We start from the raw sequence: 24514 nt of genomic DNA on the forward strand, positions 1-24514 counted from the left end.
ATGGCCGTCAGTGTGACACCACGTGACTGGACATTGACAAGCGCCTAACCAATGCTGTAGCAGGGCAAACACACCCCTATTTACCAGCCTGGACACTGGAGTGTACTGCACGCCGCGATGCTTTTACAGGCAGAACGTCCGGAAGGGTTATTTAGCCAGTAAGCTGGCGAGCGAAAGCATTTGTTAGCACGCAATTGTATTAAATGCACAACACAGCCAGAGCAATGCAAACTCGCGAGGCAACAGTCACAGAATAGCAATGAAATTAACTTCCATTCAACTTGCATTCACAAACGCTGCTGTCAGTAGCGTTGAGCGTAAAAGCACAGTTAAATATTGTTTCAACAGTGAATTGTATGCCTCGCAGTGCTGGCAGCAAACACTTACTGAGCATGCGCAATGCTTTTCTGGCGGTAGTTGTGGGAGTTAGTCGTTAGAGGGTGCTGTTAAATGCACAGCAGCACAAGTGTGCACACAACCGGATGGTTTAAATGGGGATTAATGAAGATGAAAGTAGCAGTCCTGCCCTCTTCAGTTGCTGGTAAAGTAAATTTCAGAAATGTAGTTTATTAAAAACTAAAAACGAATAATAGTTACAATAGTATGTATGATAATTTTGCACAAAAAAATCTTACAACTTCTAATTGTTGTATGACAGCGGAAAGAAAACAGGTTGAAGATGACTAATTTCATTGCATATAAATATTTTCTCATATTATCTCAGTGTCATCAAAACACTTAGTTGCAAATTTCAATATGGAATGTGGATTACCTTCAGTTTGTTTAAAAAACAAACTGAAACAATATCAGCTTTTCTTGAGGTGGATTCGCTAATATTTTATTCCAATATGCCATATATTGCAAAGTAAATAGTTTTCAACTCAATGTTAATCAAATGAAGCACATATTGGACAATGTTCAGATGGTTAATAACACCATCAGTTTGGGAAAACATGTGGGCACTGGCCCCCTTGACAGAGACAGTGGACCCTCTACCAGTCAGCTGGTAGGGGATGTTGCAGCTGTAGATGGTGGTATATTGTTTGCCTCTCAACCTTTTCTTAAAGTTTCTGAAGGCTTTGATTAAGCAGAGGAATTTAGTTATACTACCACCACATTATTGAACCTCTGCTCAAACTGTCTGCAGAAACGTAATTGTTTTTTGAAGTGCCCAACCTTTAATATCACCAGTCTTGATAGAGTTCATTCTTAACGTCTTTCTGGTCTTCAGGTCATGTCCCAGCTTGTCATGGTTTTACATCGTCCTATGAATTCCACACTGGATTCATGCAGAATGATTGCTCATGTCTGGGTTCAGGCGTACCCAGTTCTCTGCAACCGCACTAACACCTCTGGAGTTTCCCCCTATGAAGGATTTTGTGAAGGCTGCCAGATGTTCATGTCAGTTACATGGGCTCACTTATGCTTCACAGCAATCACATCAAAGCCATGTCCAGCTAGCCTGGTCCCAGGTGCTGTTCTTGCAGCGTTCAGCTTGGCTAGTGAAGCAGGAAAGTGGGCCTCGTGGCACACAGCCAGCAGCACTGTTTGAGATGCTGTGAATGAAAGGTGCAGGAAGAAGCCGGCTGAGTCTATTATTCTCAGTTGGACCATTTCACCATTTCTGAAAAGGTTATTGTTACATTAGCTGGAAGTAAGAGTAGAACACTGTGGTACAATGTAAAGTGATATTTTTACTAACCAAACATTACATTATTTCATTCTTCAGATTTTTTTTTACAGACAGGAAGTGATGCTGCATATGTATATCTAATATAGACATAGTGTTTAATCTCAGAAGACAGAACACTGTAAAATATAATCCGTTGTTTTTAACAGTCCAGGAATAAATTTTTACTTCAAAACATTAAATTGAGTTTTTATGTTTGTTGGCTACGGAGATTTTTGTCAAGGCGTTTAAAGCCATTACCAACAGACTCTGAAGCAAGACCCAAGAGTGAGTATTTGACTGTTAAGGGGCTTTAATGTCGTAGAGCATTGAGCAAAAACAGAGGAACTGCGGATCCACGGGAATGGAGCCAGCTACTTGGTAGAATTACCCTAGGACAGAGGAAAAGAAAGTCAGTCCGGACAGAATCTGATGCTGAGCTGTTTATGAAAGGTGTCAGAAGGTGGTGAGGATGCTTACTATGGGTAGGGCCACTGATCCGATCTCTGCAGGCTTTCCTAATTGTTGGAGGATGGGCAGGCAAGTCAGCTGCTGAGGTGAGTGTTTAAGCAAGGATTTCCTGAAAACATGGACCAGCTTGACGGTGAGATGTGATTGCATCTTGCAGATGGTTTGTTCTTCCGCCACATGAGAGTCACAGGAATTTGAGAAAAAGAGGACATCAGTGCTTGGAGAATGCAAAGGTCATCAAGGAGATGGATCACCACTCTAGTGAAGACGACAATCTGGTGGTGGAGCTGGTCCTTAAATACTGACAGAAGAACAGGACTTCAGGAGCTCAAATGAATCCAGCCCATCCTCGATTCAGAGAAGTGTTAGGCCACAGGAGACGACCAGTGCAGGAGCATGATAATGGAAATTTCTAATATTAAGGAATCCTAATTTAGAAACGAACTGCGATAACACAAATTATAAAGTAAAGTCAGAGAAGTACATTACTATGACTAGTTGCAAACTCAAGAGGAAGTAACTTGTAAATCATTGTGTCCTGCTTTGAGTTACATTTACAACACCCCAACGTTTTATATTGTACAACATCCATATCATCCATCCAGGTTGTCCAGTATCTTTGGAGTTTACATTTTTACATAGTGCATACTGATAAGACCATGTGCTGCATGAAATATAGAAAATATAAAGTTACAACAACACACGGGTGTAGGAAGCCTAGCCTATAGAGTGAACATGGTGATGTAATTTTTAGAAAGGTAGAAAGGTGCAGACTTGCATGACTAAACCAGATAAGTGAGGTATCCAGCCAACCAGGCCAACCTGAGCCACTGCTGCTTTGCATAGAACGTCTCTGTCCAGCTGTCATTGTACTAGCCTGCTGAAGGAAATGCTGATACAGGATGACACGTTAAGCCGAACCGGAGTATGGAGTCTGAGTCTCTCGGTCTTTTATTGGTGCGCAACAGCCATAGCAAACATGTCAGACCCGATAAAGAAATAACCCAGTTATATTTTCTTCAGGCAACTCCAGCTGTGTGAGGATGCATCTGTTTTTCACGTCTTTATTCCCCATCACCCTGCTGATGGCGTCCCACCTGGTGAGCGCCACTGTGTCCAAGAGCTTCAAAGAGTGCAGCCAATTCTTCTACATGCAGACCCCCCCTGCAGGGATCAGAGGAACAAGCCTCAAGTGGATCTGCCAGAAATATGCAGACAAACTTCGCTACGCCACACTGTATGACAGCAGTCGCCATCTCCCCCTCTACTCGGCCTACATCTTTAAGAAGTCTGACGGGAAGAGGAGGATGGACACCCCCTGGATGTATGAGCCTCAGGTAGAGCCTCAGAGCAGCACAGTAGCTATAACTTGCCACTTTTTGAAGAGATGTTACATGTTTTGGGGCATGATAACATTTTGTTTAAAAAATCTAATCTATACAAGAACAGTGCATATACCGGGTACTAGAATTTTTACATTTTTTTCCCAGAGTTACTTTAGTTTACATGAGTTAATTTTACTTCAAATCAGTCTGGTGCTTGTTACCAAAGACCCAACAGCACAGTATAAGCTGTTAATCACCCAGACATGCCCTCAAACACACCTCTATTTTAAAGACACAGTTTGGCAGTTTGAAAGATGAGAGTTAAAGTCGAAGCTTGTTTGTGTTGGCTAAATATGTATTCTAAGAAAGCTGATTAACAGAGCCTCTTAGGTTACCAAAGTAGGTTTGGTTTATGACTCATATCCAATGGGCCAGAAGAAATAAATTGCCTCAAGTGCTAAGGCTTGGTGTATTCTGGCTCTGGTTCAGCCTTGGACTCAAGGCTAAAAGAAATACCTTCTGGCGCTGAATTTGACTAATTGTTGCTCCTTGCTACATATTGATTTCACATAAATCACCGTATTTCATCTGTTTTCACTAAGTCTGAATAAGCACATATCTCAATATTGTGAGTGTTTTAAGCTTTGACAGCATTGTACTGTTGAAATAATCGCTCAATCATGATGATTTAATAACTTAAAAGACTAGCTTGGAATGTTGATACATATTCTTATTCATCACTTTAGTGAAAGAAAACATTGATATTAATGTTATAACATCTTTAAAATCAATGTCTAGCTTCAACATTTCTTCTGTAGCACATTCACTGTATTCATCCATAGCACACTTAAGGCAAGTTATTTTTTCTAGCTCATTTGATGTGAGTCATTATAAACCATAATTACTTTGGTATCCCTGCCAACCAGCTTTCCAATTATATTTTAGTGTGAGAGATGTGTGTGTGTTCAGTTTCGGCATCCAGAATAGGGTTGGTTGGGTTATGGTAAGGTACATCTGACCTCCTGGATCTGGCTCTTTTTTTTAAGCTGACCTGAATCTGGCAACACAGGATTAAGAATCTGACACCTATATTTTTTTAACTGTCATGTGAACAAACAATCAGGCTGTGAAATATGATGTGTAATACCTGCCTTAGATTAAGATGCTTCCAGGCTTTACTGCTCTTATTTAAGTGTCTTGGCCTGTGGATTGAGGACTTTAAAATTGCTAAATGTCATGTTTCTTTTACTTCCTCTTCTTACAGCTGCTTTCAAATGATGAGAGTAGTAACATGAAGGCACTTCCCCTGAGTGAAAAGACTCCCCCTCTGATCGAGGACAGCCAGCTTGTTTTAGAGGACTACACGGATGCCGTAGGATATCGACGTGGCCCACTAAACCCTGACTTGCACCAAGCAGAACCAGATGACAAATCCTCCACTTACACCCTGACCAACATAGTTCCACTGATCACAGATTTCCTGGAAACCTCTTGGAACCCATACTTAGACATCGTTCGCCGACGTCTCAACAATTTCTGCCACGGCAAATCTTTTGTAGTGACAGGGGTGACTGTTTCAGGGGCTGCCATTCAGCGTAATAACAGGGACCGTCTCATCATTCCAAAACACTTATGGCTGGCATACTGCTGTCCACAGTTTGATCATAACTCACCATATGAAGTGAGGTTTATGTTCCCTAGCTACGGCGGCTATGCACTGAATGAACAGGCTGGATTTAGTGTAGTCGAGGTACCTCTAAAGACTCTGGAGACATTCTTAAGGAGCCAGACTGACATAGACAGTGACATGGCCATATTCTACAAGGGATGTGTGGCAGAAAATCCCTTAAAGAAGAAGAGAGACCTTACCAATGTTTTAGTATGATGGAATTTTCATAGTTGATCTTCTACATGAAAAACAGTATTTTGTCAAAAGCTAGCTTGTAGTTAGTAGCCAAGCTAGTGTTAGCTAACATGAGCCAGCTCAGAGAAAACCTGAATAAAAGGAAAACATGTTTTCTAAAAAATATTCTTCAGTGTTTTTAACCACTTAAAAAAATCTGACAATTATTTTGTTAAAGTTAATGTTTAGCAATTAATGAATCAAATTAAAAGCCCAAACAACTACCCAGAGGTGTTTTAAGAAAGATGACTTGGTTTTAGAAAAACTTTATAATTGACTTGAAGTCTGTCCTGCTTTCTCTGCTGTTTTTGTCCTACAGATAGACAGGCTTCATTAGATAAAACTAGCCATTAGCTTTCTGGCTAGTGTTAGCTTACCCTACTTTTATGGAGAAACTGGCAGCTCGCTGGCTAATGCTAATTTGCTTGCTTGCTAAGGTTTTCTATTTTGAGTCCATTTGTATGCTATACTTAGCTAAAGCTGGTCAGTGCTATCTTTGGGAGCTGAGGAGAGGCATTGTGACCATAATAGTCATGTCCTTGTCTCACTCACAGGCTCTTAGAGGCAACACAGAAATTAACAAACAGTATATTTTAAAGTCACATTGCAGTCTGTTTCACACACTGGCAATAAAAAAGGGTTTCACACATGAAAAAAAGTTGCAGACTTTTTAACAGGATGCAGAGTAATGCAGGAATGTTGAAATGCATCTATTGCAAAAACAAGACTAAGCCAACTTTACAGTGTTGAGCAATCCTGCTTCACATGTTATTGAATAAATTAAAGTATAATTCAGTTAGAAAGGAATAGAGCCATTGAATTGTTACAATTTATTAATCTTGCCTTTATGGAAACAAATTATGAACCCAATGGCATCTTTATTAAATCCTTCCTGGGGTAATTGCCATAGCTGTTAAAATTTCCTGCACTTAAACTGAATACATTCAAGCCAAAATGACCTGACTTGTAATTTGTCCACATCTTTGTCTTTATCCCACCTATTGTTCTCCTCGACTCTATTTGTATTATGAACTCTAAAGTGCTCAATTTCAGAGTCCAGATGTTCAAACCAAATTTAAAACATTGTGCTTAAATATTCTACCTCATTTTTGATCTAGGTGACGGAGAAGAATTTGACTGTTACTGACCTGTGCTGTATATGGTAATGCTGAAGAAATAAAGCTCAAATGTGCACTTATTTATATAGTAAAATACAATTTTCAGAAATTCCTCCATGGAAAGAAAATTATAGCCATATATAAGAACTGAGCAACCACGAGTATCTTTAACTTATATTCTGTCTTTATCCAAAAATGTTTCATTATTTTGCATTTCACAGGATGACCAGCAGATAGAAAACAGCATGTCACATATTGCTGCTGGAAAAAATGAGTGCTTCTATGTCTGGAAAGTGTTGAAAATATGCATTTGGTCACAATCACGTATTTGATTTTGTTATATCTTCCTGAGAAGAACTTTGAACTTTTTTGTGATTTCCTTCCTCTTTGGAGCTAAAAGGGGCCACCCAAACACATGAGATATCAATGGAAAGCCCAGGATTTCCTCTATTTAGTACATCAGGACAAGCTCAAATGAGTGAAAAGCTATAGACCAAAAACAAATGTCCATTACAGAGGACACAAATAAGCTGGTTTTAATGATATCTCAGGATATGCCTCTTTTGTGGCACAATCATTCTGTATTTTATTTATAATGTATTTTATTCTGTATTTTATTTTAGTAATCTCTTAATTTTGCAAATAAAAGTTCTTTCATGTTACTACCCTGTTGTTGTGCTGCAAGTTATTATTTTTGAGGCAGTTAGAATTAATAACTGTGGGGCTGAGATAGCTGTTAGCAAGTTTATGCAGCTCTGTGGGAATTCTACAGCTACCAACAGTCATAACAGTCTTGATAACATAGAATGCAGCCATGATCATATCATAGCAATTGTAGTCATTTTAGTAGTCTGCATTCTGTACTTGCAGCATTTACATCCTTAGGCGAGAGTGTAACTCATGTTTCTGTAAAAAGAAAAAAACCCAAACCTTACACATGTACCTTAAAGGCATCACATGCAGCGATTAATAGTTACTACTTTGAAAAAAAGGATGGCTGTAAGGATACACTCACTGTATACATGTGACCGTGCCTGTTAAAAATGAGGCTGTGCAGAACAGGCAGATGGTGGGTTTTTAACAACATGAGTGTACACACACAAAAATGTACGTTAATGTAACCCTGATATACTTAACTTGTATTTTTTCTGCATTTGTCAGTGATATCAGTAGTAGTAGAGTAGAGTATACACTTCATTGGTAGCAAATATAAAGTTCATAATGACGCACAACGGTCTTTAAAAACCCAAGGCACTTTAAAATTGCAAGTATAGCTTTGTGTTTTTGATAAATGCTTGACCATCTGGGAGGATGTGTTCAAAGAAATAACATTACTCTAACCAGTGTGAGGCACCATTGGCCATAGTCCCTGTTTCGCCAGCTGTGGGTGGATATGATAAGGTATAAAGATGGCATTACTTTGCATACTGAGGCCAGATTACAGAGAGCAGAGTGGGAAATGTGTATGAGCTGTTTTACTGAGCATAAAGACGCACGCAGTCATTTGTAGCAGAGCTCAAAAATATACCTAACATACTATTTAACAGCTTTAACTTGTTACCAGAGTGGCTTCAGGATCCCTCCTAGCTATGGCAGCTTGGGCACAGACAGCTTTTCTACTTTTCAGCATAATGTTAGCAGTGATAGGCAAAGTGGAAAAAGAGCTTTCTCCAGAGTGCAAAGAATTCCTCTACATGGGAACGCCACCGAGAGGACTGGAACACCACTCCGTCCAGTTCATTTGTCAGTACTACAACAAAAAGCCACGCTACGTGACTCTGTACAACACTGTGGACCATATACCGATCTACTCTGCCTACATATTTAAACGCTCAGAAGGGGAGAAATGTATGGATGTCCCTTGGATGTACGAACCTCAGGTAAAGAAAACTAGAAAGTTCACTGCTTTGAAATGTGCGTAAGAATTTGTTGCGTAGTCATGTAATCGCATTCAGTCATGCTCATGCCCTCATTTGCTGTGGGTCTGTCTCTCTGCACAGCTGTCCACATCCTCTGAAACAGACGAGATGCAGCCCTTTCCACGGAGTTACGTGCACATGAACTTTGAAGATGCCCAAGCTGTTCTTGACGATTACACAAATGCCATCCTTTACGAGCGCGGCACGCTCAACCCGGACGAGCATCAGAATGAACCTGACGACAAAGCAGCTACCTACACCCTCACCAATGTGGTACCCGTGGTGCCTGAAGTCAACAACCTAATCTGGGACAAACAGGAACACATGATCCGCAAAAGGCTTAACAACTACTGTCGTGGAACGGCGCACATTGTCACCGGGGTCACCACCTCTGGCAAGATGATCCGCCGGGAAAACATGAACCGCATTGCAGTTCCCACCTACCTGTGGTCAGCATATTGCTGTGTTGACTATGACCACAACACACCTTTTATGAACCGTTATAAATTCCCATCTTTTGCTTACTATGGCCTCAACGAGGATGAGAACAATGACATGGTGGAAGTCTCCGTCCAGAAACTGGAGGAGTTTCTCAAGAAGACAGAATTTGTAAGCCAGAACTTTCAGATCTTTGTGGGCGACTGTTCCATACAAGCACCTGAGAAAACTGCATAGGGAAAATATTTAGAGATATTTCAACATTTGACAAATTAAAGAAAGACAAAAAAAAGTAGTCCTACCAGAAGAGTGCCAGTGTACCTTCTCATTGGTCTCTGGAACATCAATCTCTCAACAGACGTTCCTGTATCTTTTTTATTCCCTTTATTATTTGGTGTTTTTATGATTTTTTGTCCTGTGATTATTCAATTGGGTTTTAATCCTGTTATTACAGAGGCCATAATCTATGAACTGCTTTAAATTGATACCCATCAAACCATTCAGTAATCCTCATGCCCTCTGGATTGGGGCACTGTCATCATAGAGGAGACCACACCCATCAGAATAAAATGTTGCAATCATAGAAAAGTTTCTTTTAACTTGCAGTGCCCCTTCAAAGAGGACAGATGAATCCAAACCATAAAAGAGATATACAGGTTATTAATTTTTCCTTTAATTTGTCACTGATCTTTGTGGTGTTTGTAAGTAAAATGAGGTGCCATCATGTGCCAACAAAACATCCAGCTAAATTATAACAGTGTGACAGTGAGCTATCGCTAACAGTATCCATGAAATTTGCAACCAGAATTTCTTTTGTTATCTACACCTGTGCTTTTTCTACTGTGCATGGTAATTTATATGACACGTTACATCAGGTAAAACAAAAGCTTCCAAGCGGGTCATAAAATCTGCTGACACTGGATATCACGTGTATTTTTTGTTGTTCTGCATAACCTTTACTTTGAAGGCAGAGGCATAGCCAGCTATCAAGGAGGGGGGGGAGGGGAGGATTTACATTAGTAGGTTGTTCACGTGTTGGAAAGGTGTGGGGGAGGGGCCATACTGTACTTTAAACACTCTTGCAATGTAACAAAATGTAACTTTCTCATATATTTCACAGGAATAAACCACTGAATGAAACTGTCTCTGAACTTTTGTTTTTGACATATTCTGGGCAATTTGAAACCTGTCATCAGACGTCATATGCATATTAAGTTACAGCACCAGCTCATGATGGGATAGAGCTTTTTAATTTGCTGCTGAAATGAAAAATCTAAACTTGATATGTGGAAATTCTCCAATGCAAGACTCCTTCTACACTTTAAACAAAAACTGGCTTTAAAACATGAGTTTCCCATTTCTACTCTTTCATTAAACTTCAGCTTAATGAAGCTTCACTGCAACAAGGCCGACGATGGAAGAAAGGCTATTTTTGAATTGAAGGTCTGAAGTGAGTGCCATTTGTCCTCTGCACTTTACAGTAATAAAATGCTCTCAGTGACTGATAACTACTGCTACGACACTCGTGGGAATTTGAATATATGGAAAAGCCTTTACAATGAGAGAATTGCTCGCTTGAAGTGCAGGTGAGGCATGAAGGGAAATGTGGGGTGTGATAGAGCTGGGACAGAGGCTGTACTTGTTAGGCAGTAGTAGATTGCAGTGGTGTGTCACAGGTGAATTAGAGACACATTAGCAAGAGAAGACACATCTAAAAAGACACAAAAGAGAGCTGCTGAGAAAAAAAAGCTGCAGTGATGATACCTACATTTACAAATTGTGCCTTAGCAACGGCAGCTGCCATGATCTTCCTAATGTGTGGATTGCTTGAAGTGTCCCAGGCAGGAGTTGTGGGAGACTTCAACCATGCGGAGCGCTGCAAGGACTCTCTCTTTATGGGAACACCACCACGAGGATACCTCAGCAACTCCTTTAAGAAGATCTGCCAGCGGTATGAGGACAAACCCCGCTATGTCACCCTGTACGACTCACACAAACACGTCCCCATCTACTCAGCCTATACATTCAAGAAGTCAGACGGGGAGAAGAAGGTGGATTTCCCTTGGATGTTCGAGCCTCAGGTGAGAGTGCTTGCGAGCTCAGTCAAGGATGAAACAAATAAAACAGAAGCCTGGTTTCATTCTCAATTTTGCATGTTTGCCCATACAGTGTGCTATATATCTGACATAATACTATTCACACTATATATACCATATATTCACAGTACTCTGTATCTATTCACATGCAGTCATTGGAGATTTCTTGACATTTTTGGAAGTGTAAAGGCAATATCACCTGATGTTTCTTAACAAGCAGCTAAAGAACTGCAGCAACTATGCTACTGTAATAGAAACAATGTAAAGCTGAGATAAGCTGCTTTATTAGCTCTGTGTGCTATTTCACTGAGATAGTGTTGCCATTACCATTTATGCAAATTTGGCATTTTTCTCTAAAAATGACAAAAGTTCGTTTCTTTTCTGTAAGAAGTGGCTGTTTAATTGCAGAAAAGCACTGGCAGCTAGATTTGTCAACTTTTAACGGTGCTTTGTGTAAACTACAACAGAGTTTACAGTTCATGGCTGCGCTTATTGTAAGCTTTAGTAGCTGACTCTCAACCCTTTGGATGCTGTTATACTGTTTTTGTCTTCCTATTTTAATTCAGTTTTATTTATATAGAGCCAAATCAAAATAACAGTTGCCTTAAGCTGCTTTATACTGTAAGGTAAAGACCAACAATCAGACGAAGAGCAAGCACTTGGAGACAGTGGGAAGAAAAAAAACTCCCTTTTAGCAGGAAGAAACCTCCGACAGAAACAGGCTAAGGGAGAGGCAGCCATCTGGTGTGTCAGGTTGGGGTTAATCTTCATAAACAGATTATCTTTTTAAAAGTATAACTTCAACTTTTTGCCCACATACCATGAGTTTTGTCTCCTATATTTGTATAAGTGTGACAAGATATGAGCTTATTCACATTTCCACTGAGTTATTGGACAACTACTGGTCTATTTAAACAGTCGCACAAGCAAACAATACCATCATATCATCTCTATTCCCATGAGTCTTTGCACCATTCCCAGAAAAAAATGAGTGTGCAAACTGTGAGTAAAACTACTTTGCTTTTTATTTTCTCTCTCTCCATAGTTGGCCTCAGAAAAGAGCAGCAGTAACATGGAGCCCTTCCCCCAGTCTGCAAACATGCACATGAACTTTGAGGACTCCCAGGCAGTCCTGGAGGACTACGCCGATGTGGTTCAGTATGAACGCGGCCAACTAAATCCCGATGAGCATCAGGCTGACCCTCTAGACAAGGCGTCCACCTACACCTTGACGAACGTGGTGCCTCAGATCAGGGAGTTCAACATGGGTCCTTGGGCGGAACACCGAGACATCGTCCGAAAGCGCCTCAACAACTACTGCCGCGGCAAAGCCTTTGTGATCACCGGGGTCACCACTTCTGGACACACGATCCGTCGCAACAACCAGGACCGGGTAGCTGTGCCCGAGTACATGTGGTCGGCCTACTGCTGCACCGAGTTCGACCAAAATGCGCCGTACTTTGTGCGCTATAAGTTCCCTGTCTTTGGTGCATATGGGCTAAATGATCGTGTCAACAACCAAATGGTGGAGGTTCCTCTCAAAAACCTAGAGAAATTCCTCAAGGGGAGGATGGATGTGGACAAGAACTTCCAGATTTTCTATAAAGATTGTGTATCAGATAAATGATATAAAAGGTGATCTTTTGATCTCTTGGCAGAAATGTAGCTCGAGAAATAAATGGAACCCAGATGTCATGTCAAATTAAATTATATGATGGAAGGAATAAAACGGAGAATTGAGTGAGCCTAAATGAAGCTTGTCTCATTTAATATGTTTACATGCGTACAGATCTCTTTCTCAGTGCATATTGAAGCATTGTCCAGCACATATCATGTGTAGGTGATCACAAGACTTTCCTCAGTTTATGATGGCTTTGTGTATCCAGCATGATCAGGAGACGCATGCATTTGTAGTAAATGATCTTGTGCACAAAATGTGAAATAAAAATGAGCAGCTGTCAAGGGTCTATGTAGGCCTGTAGAATACTGAAAAATATTTTTCACAAAAACACAAAATGAAGACATTTGAGAAGCCAAACACACTGTTTTGACCAAGAAATTAACTGATCCTCAAATTTCTAATAAAAAAAAAACAAAACAAAAACCAACATATACGATTGGTACTGCTGCTCTTCAAGAGCTTTAATGAGTTTAACCACAGGATGGCACTGCAGCTGATTTTGAAACAACCATACTGAATGTCTAAAACACATTTAGCAGTCTTGCAGTCTGTGGCAGACACAGATTATAAAATGAAGACTGATCCAGAGATGATACTCTTTTCCATGCCACCCACCCTCTCCTCTGCAGCTCTGTCCTGTCCAGCTCACATCCATAGTAATGCGGGTCGAGAACCAGCAAATAGCTCCCCTTATCCCCGGTCCACACCCCCAATACCCCCTTTGAGGAGTTGTCTCTGTCTCCTCCCATCATCACTGGAGAGTTATGCTTCTCAAAGTGCTGATGGAGCTCAGCCACTGCGACATGCTCCAGCTCGGCCCCTCCGCCTCTGACATGCACCACTTTGCAGGGAACATCGTAGAAATGATCGAGGACTAGAGAGCATTCAAATGTTCCTATCCACTCCCTGGAGCCTGAAAAGGAGTCGGTTTTGTCCCCCATTGTTACCAACGCTTGCTGGATTTCGGGGAGGCTTGGTACCGGCCTGCAGTGGTTCTTAGGCGGAGAGCAGTTATGACAAATCCACGAAGACAGCGTTTGAACGGTCCTGTAGCCACATCCCCAGCCTCTGTCATCCTGTCCATCGCATCCATAGTGGAAGTAGAGATAGTCTCCTTTTATTAGAGAACATTTTATAGCACCCGAAGGTGGATTAGGAAGACCAGTGTGCACATTCTTCAATAAAGTTTTGTCCTTTTGTAAATTTTTGCTCCCTCCTGCTCCACTTCCTCCCCAGTCAATCTCTTCCTCTGACGGCGCTGGCACGGACTTTTTATCCATGTTTTTCCTCTTTTCTGTCCTTTTTTATTTTTTACAAACACATATAACATCCAAACACTCGTCAGCAGTTTCAAAACATCCGACGCTTACTAAGTACAGCTACAATAACTATCCCTACGGAACACTAAGAGGAGTAACTGAGTTCCGTCTTGACATTGGTTCCACTCACAGTTATGCCCTCAAGAGCCTTTCGGTCTTTTCGTTTCATTTTGTTTCTAAACACAAAAAGTCACCGGTTTCAGTCGTTTGAAAGTGAAATTACTGTAGGCTACGACTGCTACTACTACTAAACAAACAAATATTCGAGTGTGCGAAAATATCGTTATCTTGAAATGAATATTTCCACATATGTGTACTGATAAAATAGAATTAGGATGCAGTGTGTTGACAAGAAAAAAAAGGTCACCAAAACAAAATTGCTTAATGTAGCACCTGTTTTTTATTAAGTATAGCTTGAATAAAAATGTTTGTATTTCCCCCCACAGTCTTTGAAAGTAGAATCCTACATTTTCGTAGTTTTGGTATATCTGCGTTTTGCCCCAAAAATAATGTAGAAACTCTTTAAAGCACTTCAAATGCGATGCGGCGAAAACAAAGTGAGAATAGCCGAGAAGCATCAGTTTTCCCAGGACAGACGTTCAGTCCCCAGTGTTTTCAACTTGGAGAAAACTTGTCCCAGGAAAGCTCCTGCAGACCAAAGGAAGCGGTGTCTGAAGCTGAAATGGTTATCTCTGCAGGGCTACGAGAATGTGAGACTGAGTCCAGTGTAAAAATAAGCTCAGCTGGTACGCTTAAAGGATTAAAAGAGCAAGTTTGAATTCAACGTAACCGATAAAAGGCAGAAAATGGCATCTAAAAGGAAGATAAATTACTATAATTGATCAATAAACGGCGGGAAAGGGGGCAAATCATACGGCTCGCTAAAAGTATATGAATGATGTAATGTGTTGTTGTATACTGTTAATTGATCAATTATGTTACTATAGCTAGTAGTTAAATTGTAAACAGTTTAAATGGCTGATTTTTTTTTTAATTGTTGGCTAACGGTACAAATTGTATCACTGGCAAAATAAGCGAAGCTGGTCACTTTAGTGGAGTAAAAGTAAAAGCTGAATGATTAGAATAGAAAACCAACAGTGCAGGGTTCAAACGGTTAACAGTAACAAGAAACTTGTCCAGATTAAACTGAGTTCAACGCCTGTGTGTTTATATGATGACAAACACTGGCATAACCTGTGTGTAATTTTTGTGTGAATACAGGAAGCAAAAAGTAAGTCGAGAACCACTAAGCCTAACCTGGGAACCAATGACATCCACGGTCAGTGTCTTTGGACTGCAGCAGTTCTCCCTTCATATCTTGGCAGGTTAAACTGAAGTCTTATTCATTCTCTAGTTTGGCGATATTGTTTGTATGTGGAGTCTAAATGAAGCAGGCACTGGAAAGAAAACTTGTTCCACAGATGTGTGCACCTCTCAGTGTAGTTCCACAGTGTATCAGCAGGGGGAAGCAGTGCTTTTAGAAGCCAGAGTGGAGGCCCTGATGCACCCTCCTGTCACTGTATATGTGGACTCTTGCGTAGCTACATTGAAGCCTGACCCTCTCTCCTTGCAAGGCTACAGATTTATCACAAATCAGGGCTGAGTATTTTCTTTTGACTATAAGAAAAAAGTCAATACAGTTGTAGTCATTTGTGAATAGAACACAAAACACATCATGTCCAAGTCTGATACAGTCCTCCTGCATTACACATGTCTTATGGACAGTTTACTGCCAGACTTTCCATCTACATTCTACCATAAATGACTTTAACTCATCTCGTTCTATAATTTGTTGGACAATTGGCAGTTTTTGTATTTTTTTTGTGTCTGTACGACACCATGGTGGATTTAGTCAGTCAATATTTGACTGAAGTGCAGACTTTGTGCACTTCAAAGGGTTTTATAAAGGTGTATATTTCTAGGGATTTTTATACACAAACCCGCATCAGAGGCTGAACATTAACAGTACAAACTAACATAGATTTAAATATAAGGTTTCTATTTAATATGTGAATAAAAATCCTGAAGTATAGAACGCATCATCAGTGGTCTTGAAACTGTACCCGTCAGTCAGTCTGAAGTCTGCACTTCAGTCACATCTTTAGTGTTTGATTCAAAATCCACTGAGGTGGTGTACAGAGGTTAAATTACAAAAAAGGTTAAATTACTGCCTGTGTAGAAAACGTTAGGGAAGAACTGTAATATTGTTGAATTAAATATTGGACTAGTGTGCTTAATTAATGTTTCTGTTTAAAGATGTTCATCAGCTGCCATCTTATGGCCACTTTGAAACAAAGCTTACATAGCAAGCTTGAAAAAAACCTGCTTCTTTCACAGGCCCACCTTCAGTTTAGGCTTCTAAAATTTTAAACATTGCAGTTTCATATCTTCATACTTGTCAGTTTCATCTCAGGTCACATCCACTGATGAGAGATGTACTGTTAAAGGTGTAGTTTCCCATCTAAAGGTCAGCATGTGTCTTTTGTTCAGCCAGCGTACGACAGAGGGAGACAGTGACCTGTGTGAATGCTGCTCTAACCTGTCTGCTGGTGACACACGACTCAGCTGGAGACAGGTTGGACATCCCTTTACAAACACAATATACACAATCATTGAGGTTATTTTTACCAGTTGTTCTAAATGCAATATAGTATCTGTACTACTGGTGTGTTCAGGAATTTGTTAAAGTGACAGCATTTAGACAGGTCCCTTTACCTTAATTTCTTTCACAGCTTCATTCAGACAACAGTGATGGAGAAAGATGTGGTGAGTATGACATTAGACTGTACATCAGGTGATGTAATGTATGAGGCCGGTTTGCTTTCTGAAACATTCAGTTTGTGTTATTGCTTTAAGGGCCATCACAAGAAATATCCAAACATTCATTAATCTATTAGGATTGCTTACAATAGTTGCCATTGTGCCTATTTAGACATTAAGCTGACATTTTTAACCTTCAGATTAATGTAAATAAGTTCATGTCTCCAAGAATTGTACATGTTTTTGACAGAAACGAAGGACGAGGCTGACAAGACAGTTGGCCCTGTTCACATCTCTGTCAGTCGCTGAAAACCCCTTTTTTAGCTGCACAATTAGGTAGGTACAGGGACTCTTGAGACAAACTTGAGGAGCTGAACAATGAATAACATTGATAATGAAGTGGTTTTCCTATGGATCAATTCATTTAATTGTAAAAATGTATACCCAGAGCAGTCTTTTTGGAGCTGTGTTTTCTATAACATCAATAATCTATTTTTTCCCCTGAAAATAGACAAATTAACAAATCTTATCTATGTGAGGAGCAGAGGCAAGCACTTCTTGCTTCTTTTCTCACAAAATACCATAATACAGGGGTGTCCAACTCCAGGCCTCGAGGGGCAGTGTCCTGCAGGTTTTAGATATCACCCTGGGTCAACATGCCTGAATCAAAGGATTACTTCATTACCAGGCCTCTGGAGAACTTCAAGACATGTTAAGGAGGCAATTTAGCCGTTATATCTGCTGTGATGGATCAAGGACACATCTAAAACCTGCAGGACACCAGCCCGCGAGTCCTGGAGTTGGACAACCCTGCCATAATGGTATTCACAATGTCAGTTGGCATGTTCAGTGCCCTGCTGAGATGAGCTGGAGACACTGATTATAACAGGTCTTTACCCTGAGCTATTTAATAAAGCACAATACAAGTACAGCATGTGGGGGTGGGATGGGAACAATTAAATCCATGTTTTGGGGTAAAATCAACAAACTTTTAAAGGCGTGATTAGTGATTCATTACATGCCATATGCAGTGGAAACACTAATCTAGTCCTTTAAAAGGAAACATTAAGGACCAAATGGGAAACCACAGTGAGCTGTGTGATCTTATCACTGCAACACTACACCTGGTTCTATCCCTGAATATAATCTATTATATTAATGTAATAAAATTGACAAAGGGAGGTTGTGGACCAGGGATGTTTTCTCCTTTCTCTCATGCAGAATAACTTAACTTGTGTCACAGATCTCAGAGCAATGTTATTCTTTTGTAAAGGAATAATTTTGTGAATGAAATACCTGAAATGAGGCTCTTTAGTGCAGTATTGTAGATTTTTTTTATGTTTGTAACTGTTAATAGTTGATTTTTAAAGTTAACTTTAACTTCCTCAAATTAAGTCTACTAAATCTCCAGATGGTCTACAGCACAGGTGTCGAACTCCAGGCCTCGCGGGCTGGTGTCCTGCAGGTTTTAGATGTGTCCATGATCCGACACAGCTGATTTAATTGGCTAAATTACCTCCTCAACATGTCTTGAAGTTCTCCAGAGGCCTGGTAATGAAGTAATCCTTTGATTCAGGTGTGTTGACCCAGGGTGATATCTAAAACCTGCAGGACACTGGCCCTCGCGGCCTGGAGTTGGACACCCCTGGTCTACAGCACTGTGCAAAAGTGTTGAGCAACCCCTCTTTTTATGTTTAGCTAGGAAAATGGGAAATAGGTGCAGCGATTTATTGAAATTTTGGCAAACACGTGTAAACACCATATAAAACAGAGACCATTCTAACGAGCTTGAAAGTCAATAACTGCCATGACTATTTTCATCATCACAGTCTGAACTCTCTCTGGCATCTTTCTTATTATTTCTCTAACTAGTCTCTCATTTGTCTTTTGATGTTATCTTACTATACGCTGCCTTGTTGAAAGACACGCTGTCACTGGTCAACTTCAGAAGCTGTACAGAGTCTTGTATGGGGTAAAAATACTGTAAAGAGGAAGCAGATGTGGAGGGCAGCTGTGCTAATTGAGTCTGTTGGAGACTCCAGATGTTTGAAAGTGTGTTACAGCTTAATGTTTGCTGCATCTTTATCTTTGGATGGACATATCAAACCTGTCGTAAAACGCTCTGAGGTCAGTGACTAATTTAAATGTTAGAAAAGGACAGTTTTGATCAGTTGTCAAAAATGCTTCAGTCTAGCTGTTTTCCAGTTTTATGGCTTGGCACAGGAGCTTTGCGTAGCTGCTCAGATTGCATTGTCTTCTGTGGGCCTCTTCCCTGACCTCATGGATGACCTTCAGCTCAGGAGACCATAGCTTGTCACTGTGGTAGACACGTCTCATTGTAGTGAGAATGCACACATCCTCACGAAAGCTGATATGTAAGGTCACGGTGTCAGTCACCTCATAGGGGTCAGTGGCTGCAGGATCAAAGACGACCTAGTCTGTGTAGTCAAAGCAAACTTGAAGTTCCTTCTTTGCCTTGTTGGTCCATCTTATCAGTGTTTTATACACAGGTTAAGCAGATTTCAGTCTTTGTTTGTATGATGAGAAGACATGAACCAGACAGTGACCTGAATGTCCAAAAGCAGCGTGATGTCCAGAATGATAGGCATCTTTTTGTGTGGAGGGAAGCGATTCCCAACCAGGCACAGAAGTACACTAGTACTGAGAGGCAGACTAAAAGGGGTTTGGAAATGAATAGGTAGGAAAAAAAGCTGAAAGTAACAGATAGCAGTAAATCTACAGATTAAGCCAATGAATAGCTAAGATCATGTTTAAAAAGAGTTTTAAAATGCATTTTAAATTAGATCAAATAATGGGTTTTTTTAAGGATAAAAGGCCACTCAAGTCCATCTGTGTGGGAACTTGGATGACAAAAGTTAGAAACCTCTGCTGTAGGTTACTGGATTTAAATAAATGTAGTAAATAATAGAATAGAATAGAATTCAACTTTATTGTCATTGCACATGCACAGGTACAGGGCAACGAAATGCAGTTTGCATCCATCCAGAAGTGCTTTAGTGATATAGATATATTACAATATATAAGCAATAATATAGATATGTGAGTATATTACAGAAATGGGTCTATTATGGTATGTTATAATGTACACGGTATGAAGTATGTTGTGAATATTCTATAACTATAAGTATGTACAGGCTGTAGTGAGTACAAGCTATGTACAGGATATGAACTGTCACGGCGAGTGAGAGGAGCCGTGCGGAGGAGGAAAAGGAGGATCCACACGCAGGCAGTCGTGAAGGTGTAAAAGGTGATTTATTGAACACAAAAGGAGAGGCAAACGGCAACACGGAGAACTAAACTATACTGGGAAACAACTAAAACTACAAAGCACAAACCTGAATGAGAGCGGGCGGAAACAGATGATGGTTGACTGCAGGGAAACACACAGATGAGGCAGGGTGGAAACACAGACGGACCAGCAACAACAATGACGGAAGACATGACTTAAATATACAGAGAACCACAGGGGAATTACACACAGGTGGTGGACACAGCTGGGAATAATCAACAAGACGAGACAAAGGTAAAACTGAACACACTCACATGAGACGCAGACCTTCACAATAAAACAGGAAACAAAACACACTTTACTAAGACACAGACTAGACAGAGACAGACTTGAAATGACATATGAAACTAAACACACATAAACAGAAACATGGAACTCTAATAATAGACATAAACATTACCATAACACGACAAGAGAACAAGAACACAATCCCTGATGCAAACTTAAATCAAAACACAATAAACTCAAAATACTGGGTCCAACGGACCCAGAACCGTGACATGAACAGGATATAAATATGAAAAACTATACAGAATATGAGATAAATAACTTTACAGAAATCTGAGATATACAGTTATACAGAAATGGGAACTATGCAAGTTGTAAACAGTTGTAGGATTAAAGATTATCGAATGTACAGAATGATTATTACAGAGCTATACAGTAGTGCAGTTAAGATAAGTGAGATATGTGGATAATTCCTACAGAGGCTATATAAAGTGCTGGTGGTTGTGAGTGGTGGTTCAGTCCATGTTATTATTGTGTGTTTGAGGGTACAGTTGTCCATTGTGTGTGTGTGTATGTTCAGTCCATGTGTTAACGTGGGTCAGATGTCAGGAGGCAGAGTTCAGGAGTCTGACAGCTGTGGGGAAGAAGCTGTTCCGGTACCTGGTGGTCTTAGTCCGGAGGCTCCTGTAGCGCCTCCCAGAGGGCAGGAGGGTGAAGAGTCCATGTGATGGGTGAAAGGGGTCTTTGATGATTTTCCCAGCCCTTTTCAGACACCGCTTCCTGTAGATGTCTTTTATGGCAGGAAGTGGTGCTCCGGCGATGCGCTGGGCAGTTTTCACGACCCTCTGCAACGCCTTCCGGTCCGAGGCAGAGCAGTTCCCGTAAGAGACTGTTATACAGTTGGTCAGGATGCTCTCGATGGTGCAGCGATAGAAGTTCACCAGGATGTCTGAGGACAGCTGGTTCTTCCTCAGAGTCCTCAAGAAGAAGAGGCGCTGGTGAGCCTTCTTGACCAGCTTGGAGCAGTTGGTCGTCCAGGTGAGATCCTCGGAGATGTGGACTCCCAGGAACTTGAAGCTGCTCACACGCTCCACAGCCGTCCCCTTAATGTGGATGGGTGGATGTGGGTCAGCATTCCTCCTGTAGTCCACGATGAGCTCCTTGGTCTTCTCGGTGTTAAGCAGCAGGTTGTTTCTGTCGCACCACTCAGCCAGACGATCCACCTCCTCCCTGTAGGCGGCCTCATCGTTGTCACTGATGAGGCCAATCACCGTGGTGTCATCTGCAAACTTAATGATGGTGTTGGAACCATCAGCAGGTCTGCAGTCGTGGGTGAAGAGGGAGTAGAGGAAAGGGCTCATCACACAGCCTTGTGGTACACCGGTGTTCATTGTGATGGTAGATGAGCAGTGGTTATCCAGCCGGACATGTTGGGGGCGGTTGGTCAGGAAGTCCAGTAACCATTTGCAGATGAGGGAACTGATGCCCAGGTCTGTCAGTTTCCTGATGAGTTGTGAGGGGTGGATTGTATTGATGCTGAACTGAAGTCTATAAACAGCATTCTGGCGTAGGTATTGTTGTTGTCCAGGTGTGAGAGGACAGAGTGCAGTGCGATGGAGACTGCATCCTCTGTGCTCCTGTTCTGGCGGTATGCGAATTGGTGGGGGTCCAGGGTGGGGGGGAGACAGGATTTGAAGTGTGCTAGGACCAGCTGCTTAAGCACTTAGTGATGATGGGGGTGAGTGCTACTGGGCGGTAATCATTGAGGCAAGATGGGTTGGAGTTTTTGGGTATCGGGACGATGGAGGTGGATTTGAAGCAGGCCGGTACCACAGCGTGGGCCAAGGACAGATTGAATATGTCTGTGAGCACTCCTGCAAGCTCCCCAGAACACGCTCTGAGAACACGCCCGGGGATTCCATCGGGACCTGCAGCCTTGTGGACATTGATCCTGCTCAGCACCGCTCCTACATCGGTGGGGGAGAGAGTCAGAGGTTGGTGGTCTGGCGTCACGTCTGCTTTGGTTGTGGTTGTGGGGTTCCCTCGCTCAAAACGAGCATAAAAGTTGTTGAGCTCGTTGAGGAAGGAGACATCAGAGGATGCGGGGGAGGGTTTGGTGGTCCTGTAGTCTGTGATGGTCTGGAGTCCTTGCCACATGCGTCAGGGGTTGGAGATGGAGAAGTGTTCTTCTACCTTCTTTTTGTAATGGTGTTTGGCTTTTTTGATGCCCTTCTTTAGATTAGCCCTGGCTGTGCTGTAGGCGTGTGCATCTCCTGACCTAAAGGCAGTGTTGCGGGCCTTCAGGAGGAGACGAACATCCCGGTTCATCCAAGGCTTCTGGTTGGGGTACATGGTGATCCGTTTCTGGGTGGTGACACTGTCTGTGGTTTTGGAGATGTAATCCAGTACAGATGAGGCGTACTGGTCCAGGTCTGTGTGGGTGAACATATTCCAGTCTGTGTTTTTAAATCTGTCCTGGAGCACTGCGTCTGTCCCCTCTGGCCACACTTTAATTGTCCTCACAGCAGGTTTCACACGTTGGATGAGTGGTGAATACCGAGGTGTGAGGAACAGGAAGAGATGGTCCGATTGTCCAATGTGGGGGAGGGGTGTTGCTTTGTAGGCTCCAGCCAGGTTGGAATACACATGGTCTAAAGTCTTGTCTCCTCTGGTGTGGCAGGAGACATGTTGGTGGAATCTGGGGAGGACTGTCTTTAAGTTGGTGTGGTTGAAGTCGCCAGCAACAATAAAAGCAGCCTCGGGGTGTTTATTCTGGTGTTTGTTAATGGCTGCAGAATAAGTTAGTTAGCAAATGCATGTATATTCCAAAACTCCCCTCACTGACGTTGAAGATGTACTTTCTGGTTGTACCGTACTGGCTGTTATCCTTTATTTAGATGGACAGCTTCTAGACTGTCTGCTTGTTATTGTATTGTATATGTTGCCTGATGATCATGAGATTTGCACATATCCAGTGGACGGTCCTGTGTAGAATGAGAAGAGTTTCCTGTGTTCAGTTGGAGCTCAGATGACATTATGCTATCTGATATCACAAAATCTGGGCTATAGCTTAATATACACTCAGATATGTTCTGCCAGTCTCACAAAGTGCTTTATGAGCTGTATTGACTGAATCTGTTTGAAGACCTAATAAAAAATGAGGGCTACAGCGTTGTTCACTGGCCTGGATAGGTGGTAAGCAAAATTAAGGGAGTGCTTTGTTTTGGAAAATATTGGCGTCTTTAAACTATTGTATCCGAGAGCCATGAGGTTTTCAATTAAAGTTGGATGGTTTTAGGCTTATGGTGTTGTAAGTCAAAATGTGTGGTCTAACCCAGCAGTCCCCAACCTCTGCTCCACGGACTGGGACCGGGCCACGAGAGTTGAGGCTCGGGTGTAAAAATGATGGTTTTCAGGGTTTTTATTATTAACTCAGTTTCCCTGGGTCTTTTCCCGTGTTGTAGTTGTGTCTTATTTTGAAAGAAATATTTTCGCATTACCATAGCGACCAGAGAGCATTATTAAGGGGCAGAGAGGAGGATGTTACTCTCAATGTTGTTGGCATATTTCAGGAGGACGCTGCTAATAAAGTTACACAATAACACAGTGAATTTACGTTTATGACTATATTTACAAAATACTACAGTTTCTGTCTCGGTCGTATTATTTTATTTTGTTGTATTTATCCGCGACACCTTAAAGGCCGGTCCGTGAAAATATTGTCTGACATTAAATCGGTCTGTGGCGCAAAAAAGGTTGGGGACTGCTGCCTTTACCAGAAAAACTAAGAGTCAAAGTTAAACGTGTGCTCATTGAACAGCAGCACAGTGAAGAATGTAAATGGAAGAAAGAGGCTGAGGTGGAATGTTAAACCTAAATCTCAGGCCATAGAGGGCCAGCGAGTCAGTGAAATGGCAGGGAGGAGGGAAAAGGGCATTAAGTGGAAATGACAAGTGATGAGTGGCCAATAGATAAGACGGAGTGTGACTAGGGGCAGTTAGGTCAGAAGAAATACCAAAGAGGGCAGATGGGCAACAGGAAGAGGACTAAATGTAAGGAAAATAAGTGGTTATGCTTTCAAAGAATTATACAAAAGATAATAGGGAAAATCTGAGGAGCTAAAACACAGAGTTAGCTACAGAGTAAGGAATGCAGTTTAGGTCACTCGTGATGTTGCATCACATCTGAAATGATAGTTGCCAATCTCTTCCTCGGATTAAGGATTGCAGCTTTCTTGATACTGGATTGTATACATTCAGCATAAGAGCTTTTAATTA

The 24514-nt window shown here is 41.4% G+C and overlaps 4 protein-coding genes and 1 pseudogene across 5 annotated transcripts; 4 read left to right on the plus strand and 1 right to left on the minus strand.

The window, feature by feature from the left end:
• Positions 1–2: 2 nt before the first annotated feature.
• Positions 3–5443, plus strand: LOC146580534 (endonuclease domain-containing 1 protein-like). 2 transcript variants are annotated; one of them, XM_085267316.1, is made up of 3 exons: positions 3–541; positions 3164–3477; positions 4730–5443. In XM_085267316.1, the coding sequence occupies exons 1-3, from the start codon at positions 451–453 to the stop codon at positions 5348–5350; spliced, it is 1026 nt and encodes a 341-aa protein (XP_085123442.1). In that variant the 5' UTR covers positions 3–450; the 3' UTR covers positions 5351–5443. The 2 variants fall into 2 exon arrangements, with proteins under 2 accessions (XP_085123442.1, XP_085123440.1); XM_085267314.1 differs by lacking the exon at positions 3–541 and having other exon boundaries at positions 3039–3477.
• A 2544-nt stretch (positions 5444–7987) lies between these two features.
• On the plus strand, positions 7988–9821 carry LOC146580535 (endonuclease domain-containing 1 protein-like). The gene is made up of 2 exons (XM_085269621.1): positions 7988–8366; positions 8487–9821. The coding sequence occupies exons 1-2, from the start codon at positions 8076–8078 to the stop codon at positions 9078–9080; spliced, it is 885 nt and encodes a 294-aa protein (XP_085125747.1). The 5' UTR covers positions 7988–8075; the 3' UTR covers positions 9081–9821.
• A 627-nt stretch (positions 9822–10448) lies between these two features.
• LOC146580536 (endonuclease domain-containing 1 protein-like) lies at positions 10449–12686 on the plus strand. Its single transcript, XM_085267317.1, has 2 exons — positions 10449–10924; positions 11985–12686. Exons 1-2 carry the CDS (start codon positions 10601–10603, stop codon positions 12564–12566), a joined length of 906 nt encoding a protein of 301 aa, XP_085123443.1. The 5' UTR covers positions 10449–10600; the 3' UTR covers positions 12567–12686.
• Positions 12680–14034, minus strand: ufsp1 (UFM1-specific peptidase 1). Its single transcript, XM_085267318.1, has one exon. The coding sequence runs from the start codon at positions 13898–13900 to the stop codon at positions 13142–13144; it is 759 nt and encodes a 252-aa protein (XP_085123444.1). The 5' UTR covers positions 13901–14034; the 3' UTR covers positions 12680–13141.
• A 441-nt stretch (positions 14035–14475) lies between these two features.
• On the plus strand, positions 14476–16301 carry LOC146580538 (zona pellucida sperm-binding protein 3-like; annotated as a pseudogene).
• The last annotated feature ends 8213 nt before the right edge of the window (positions 16302–24514 follow it).

This window comes from Mchenga conophoros, linkage group LG3 (assembly GCF_057382185.1).
Source record: "Mchenga conophoros isolate Kocher_MC1m ecotype Shallow Benthic linkage group LG3, M_conophoros_male_GT1.1, whole genome shotgun sequence".
Taxonomy (NCBI): domain Eukaryota; kingdom Metazoa; phylum Chordata; class Actinopteri; order Cichliformes; family Cichlidae; genus Mchenga; species Mchenga conophoros.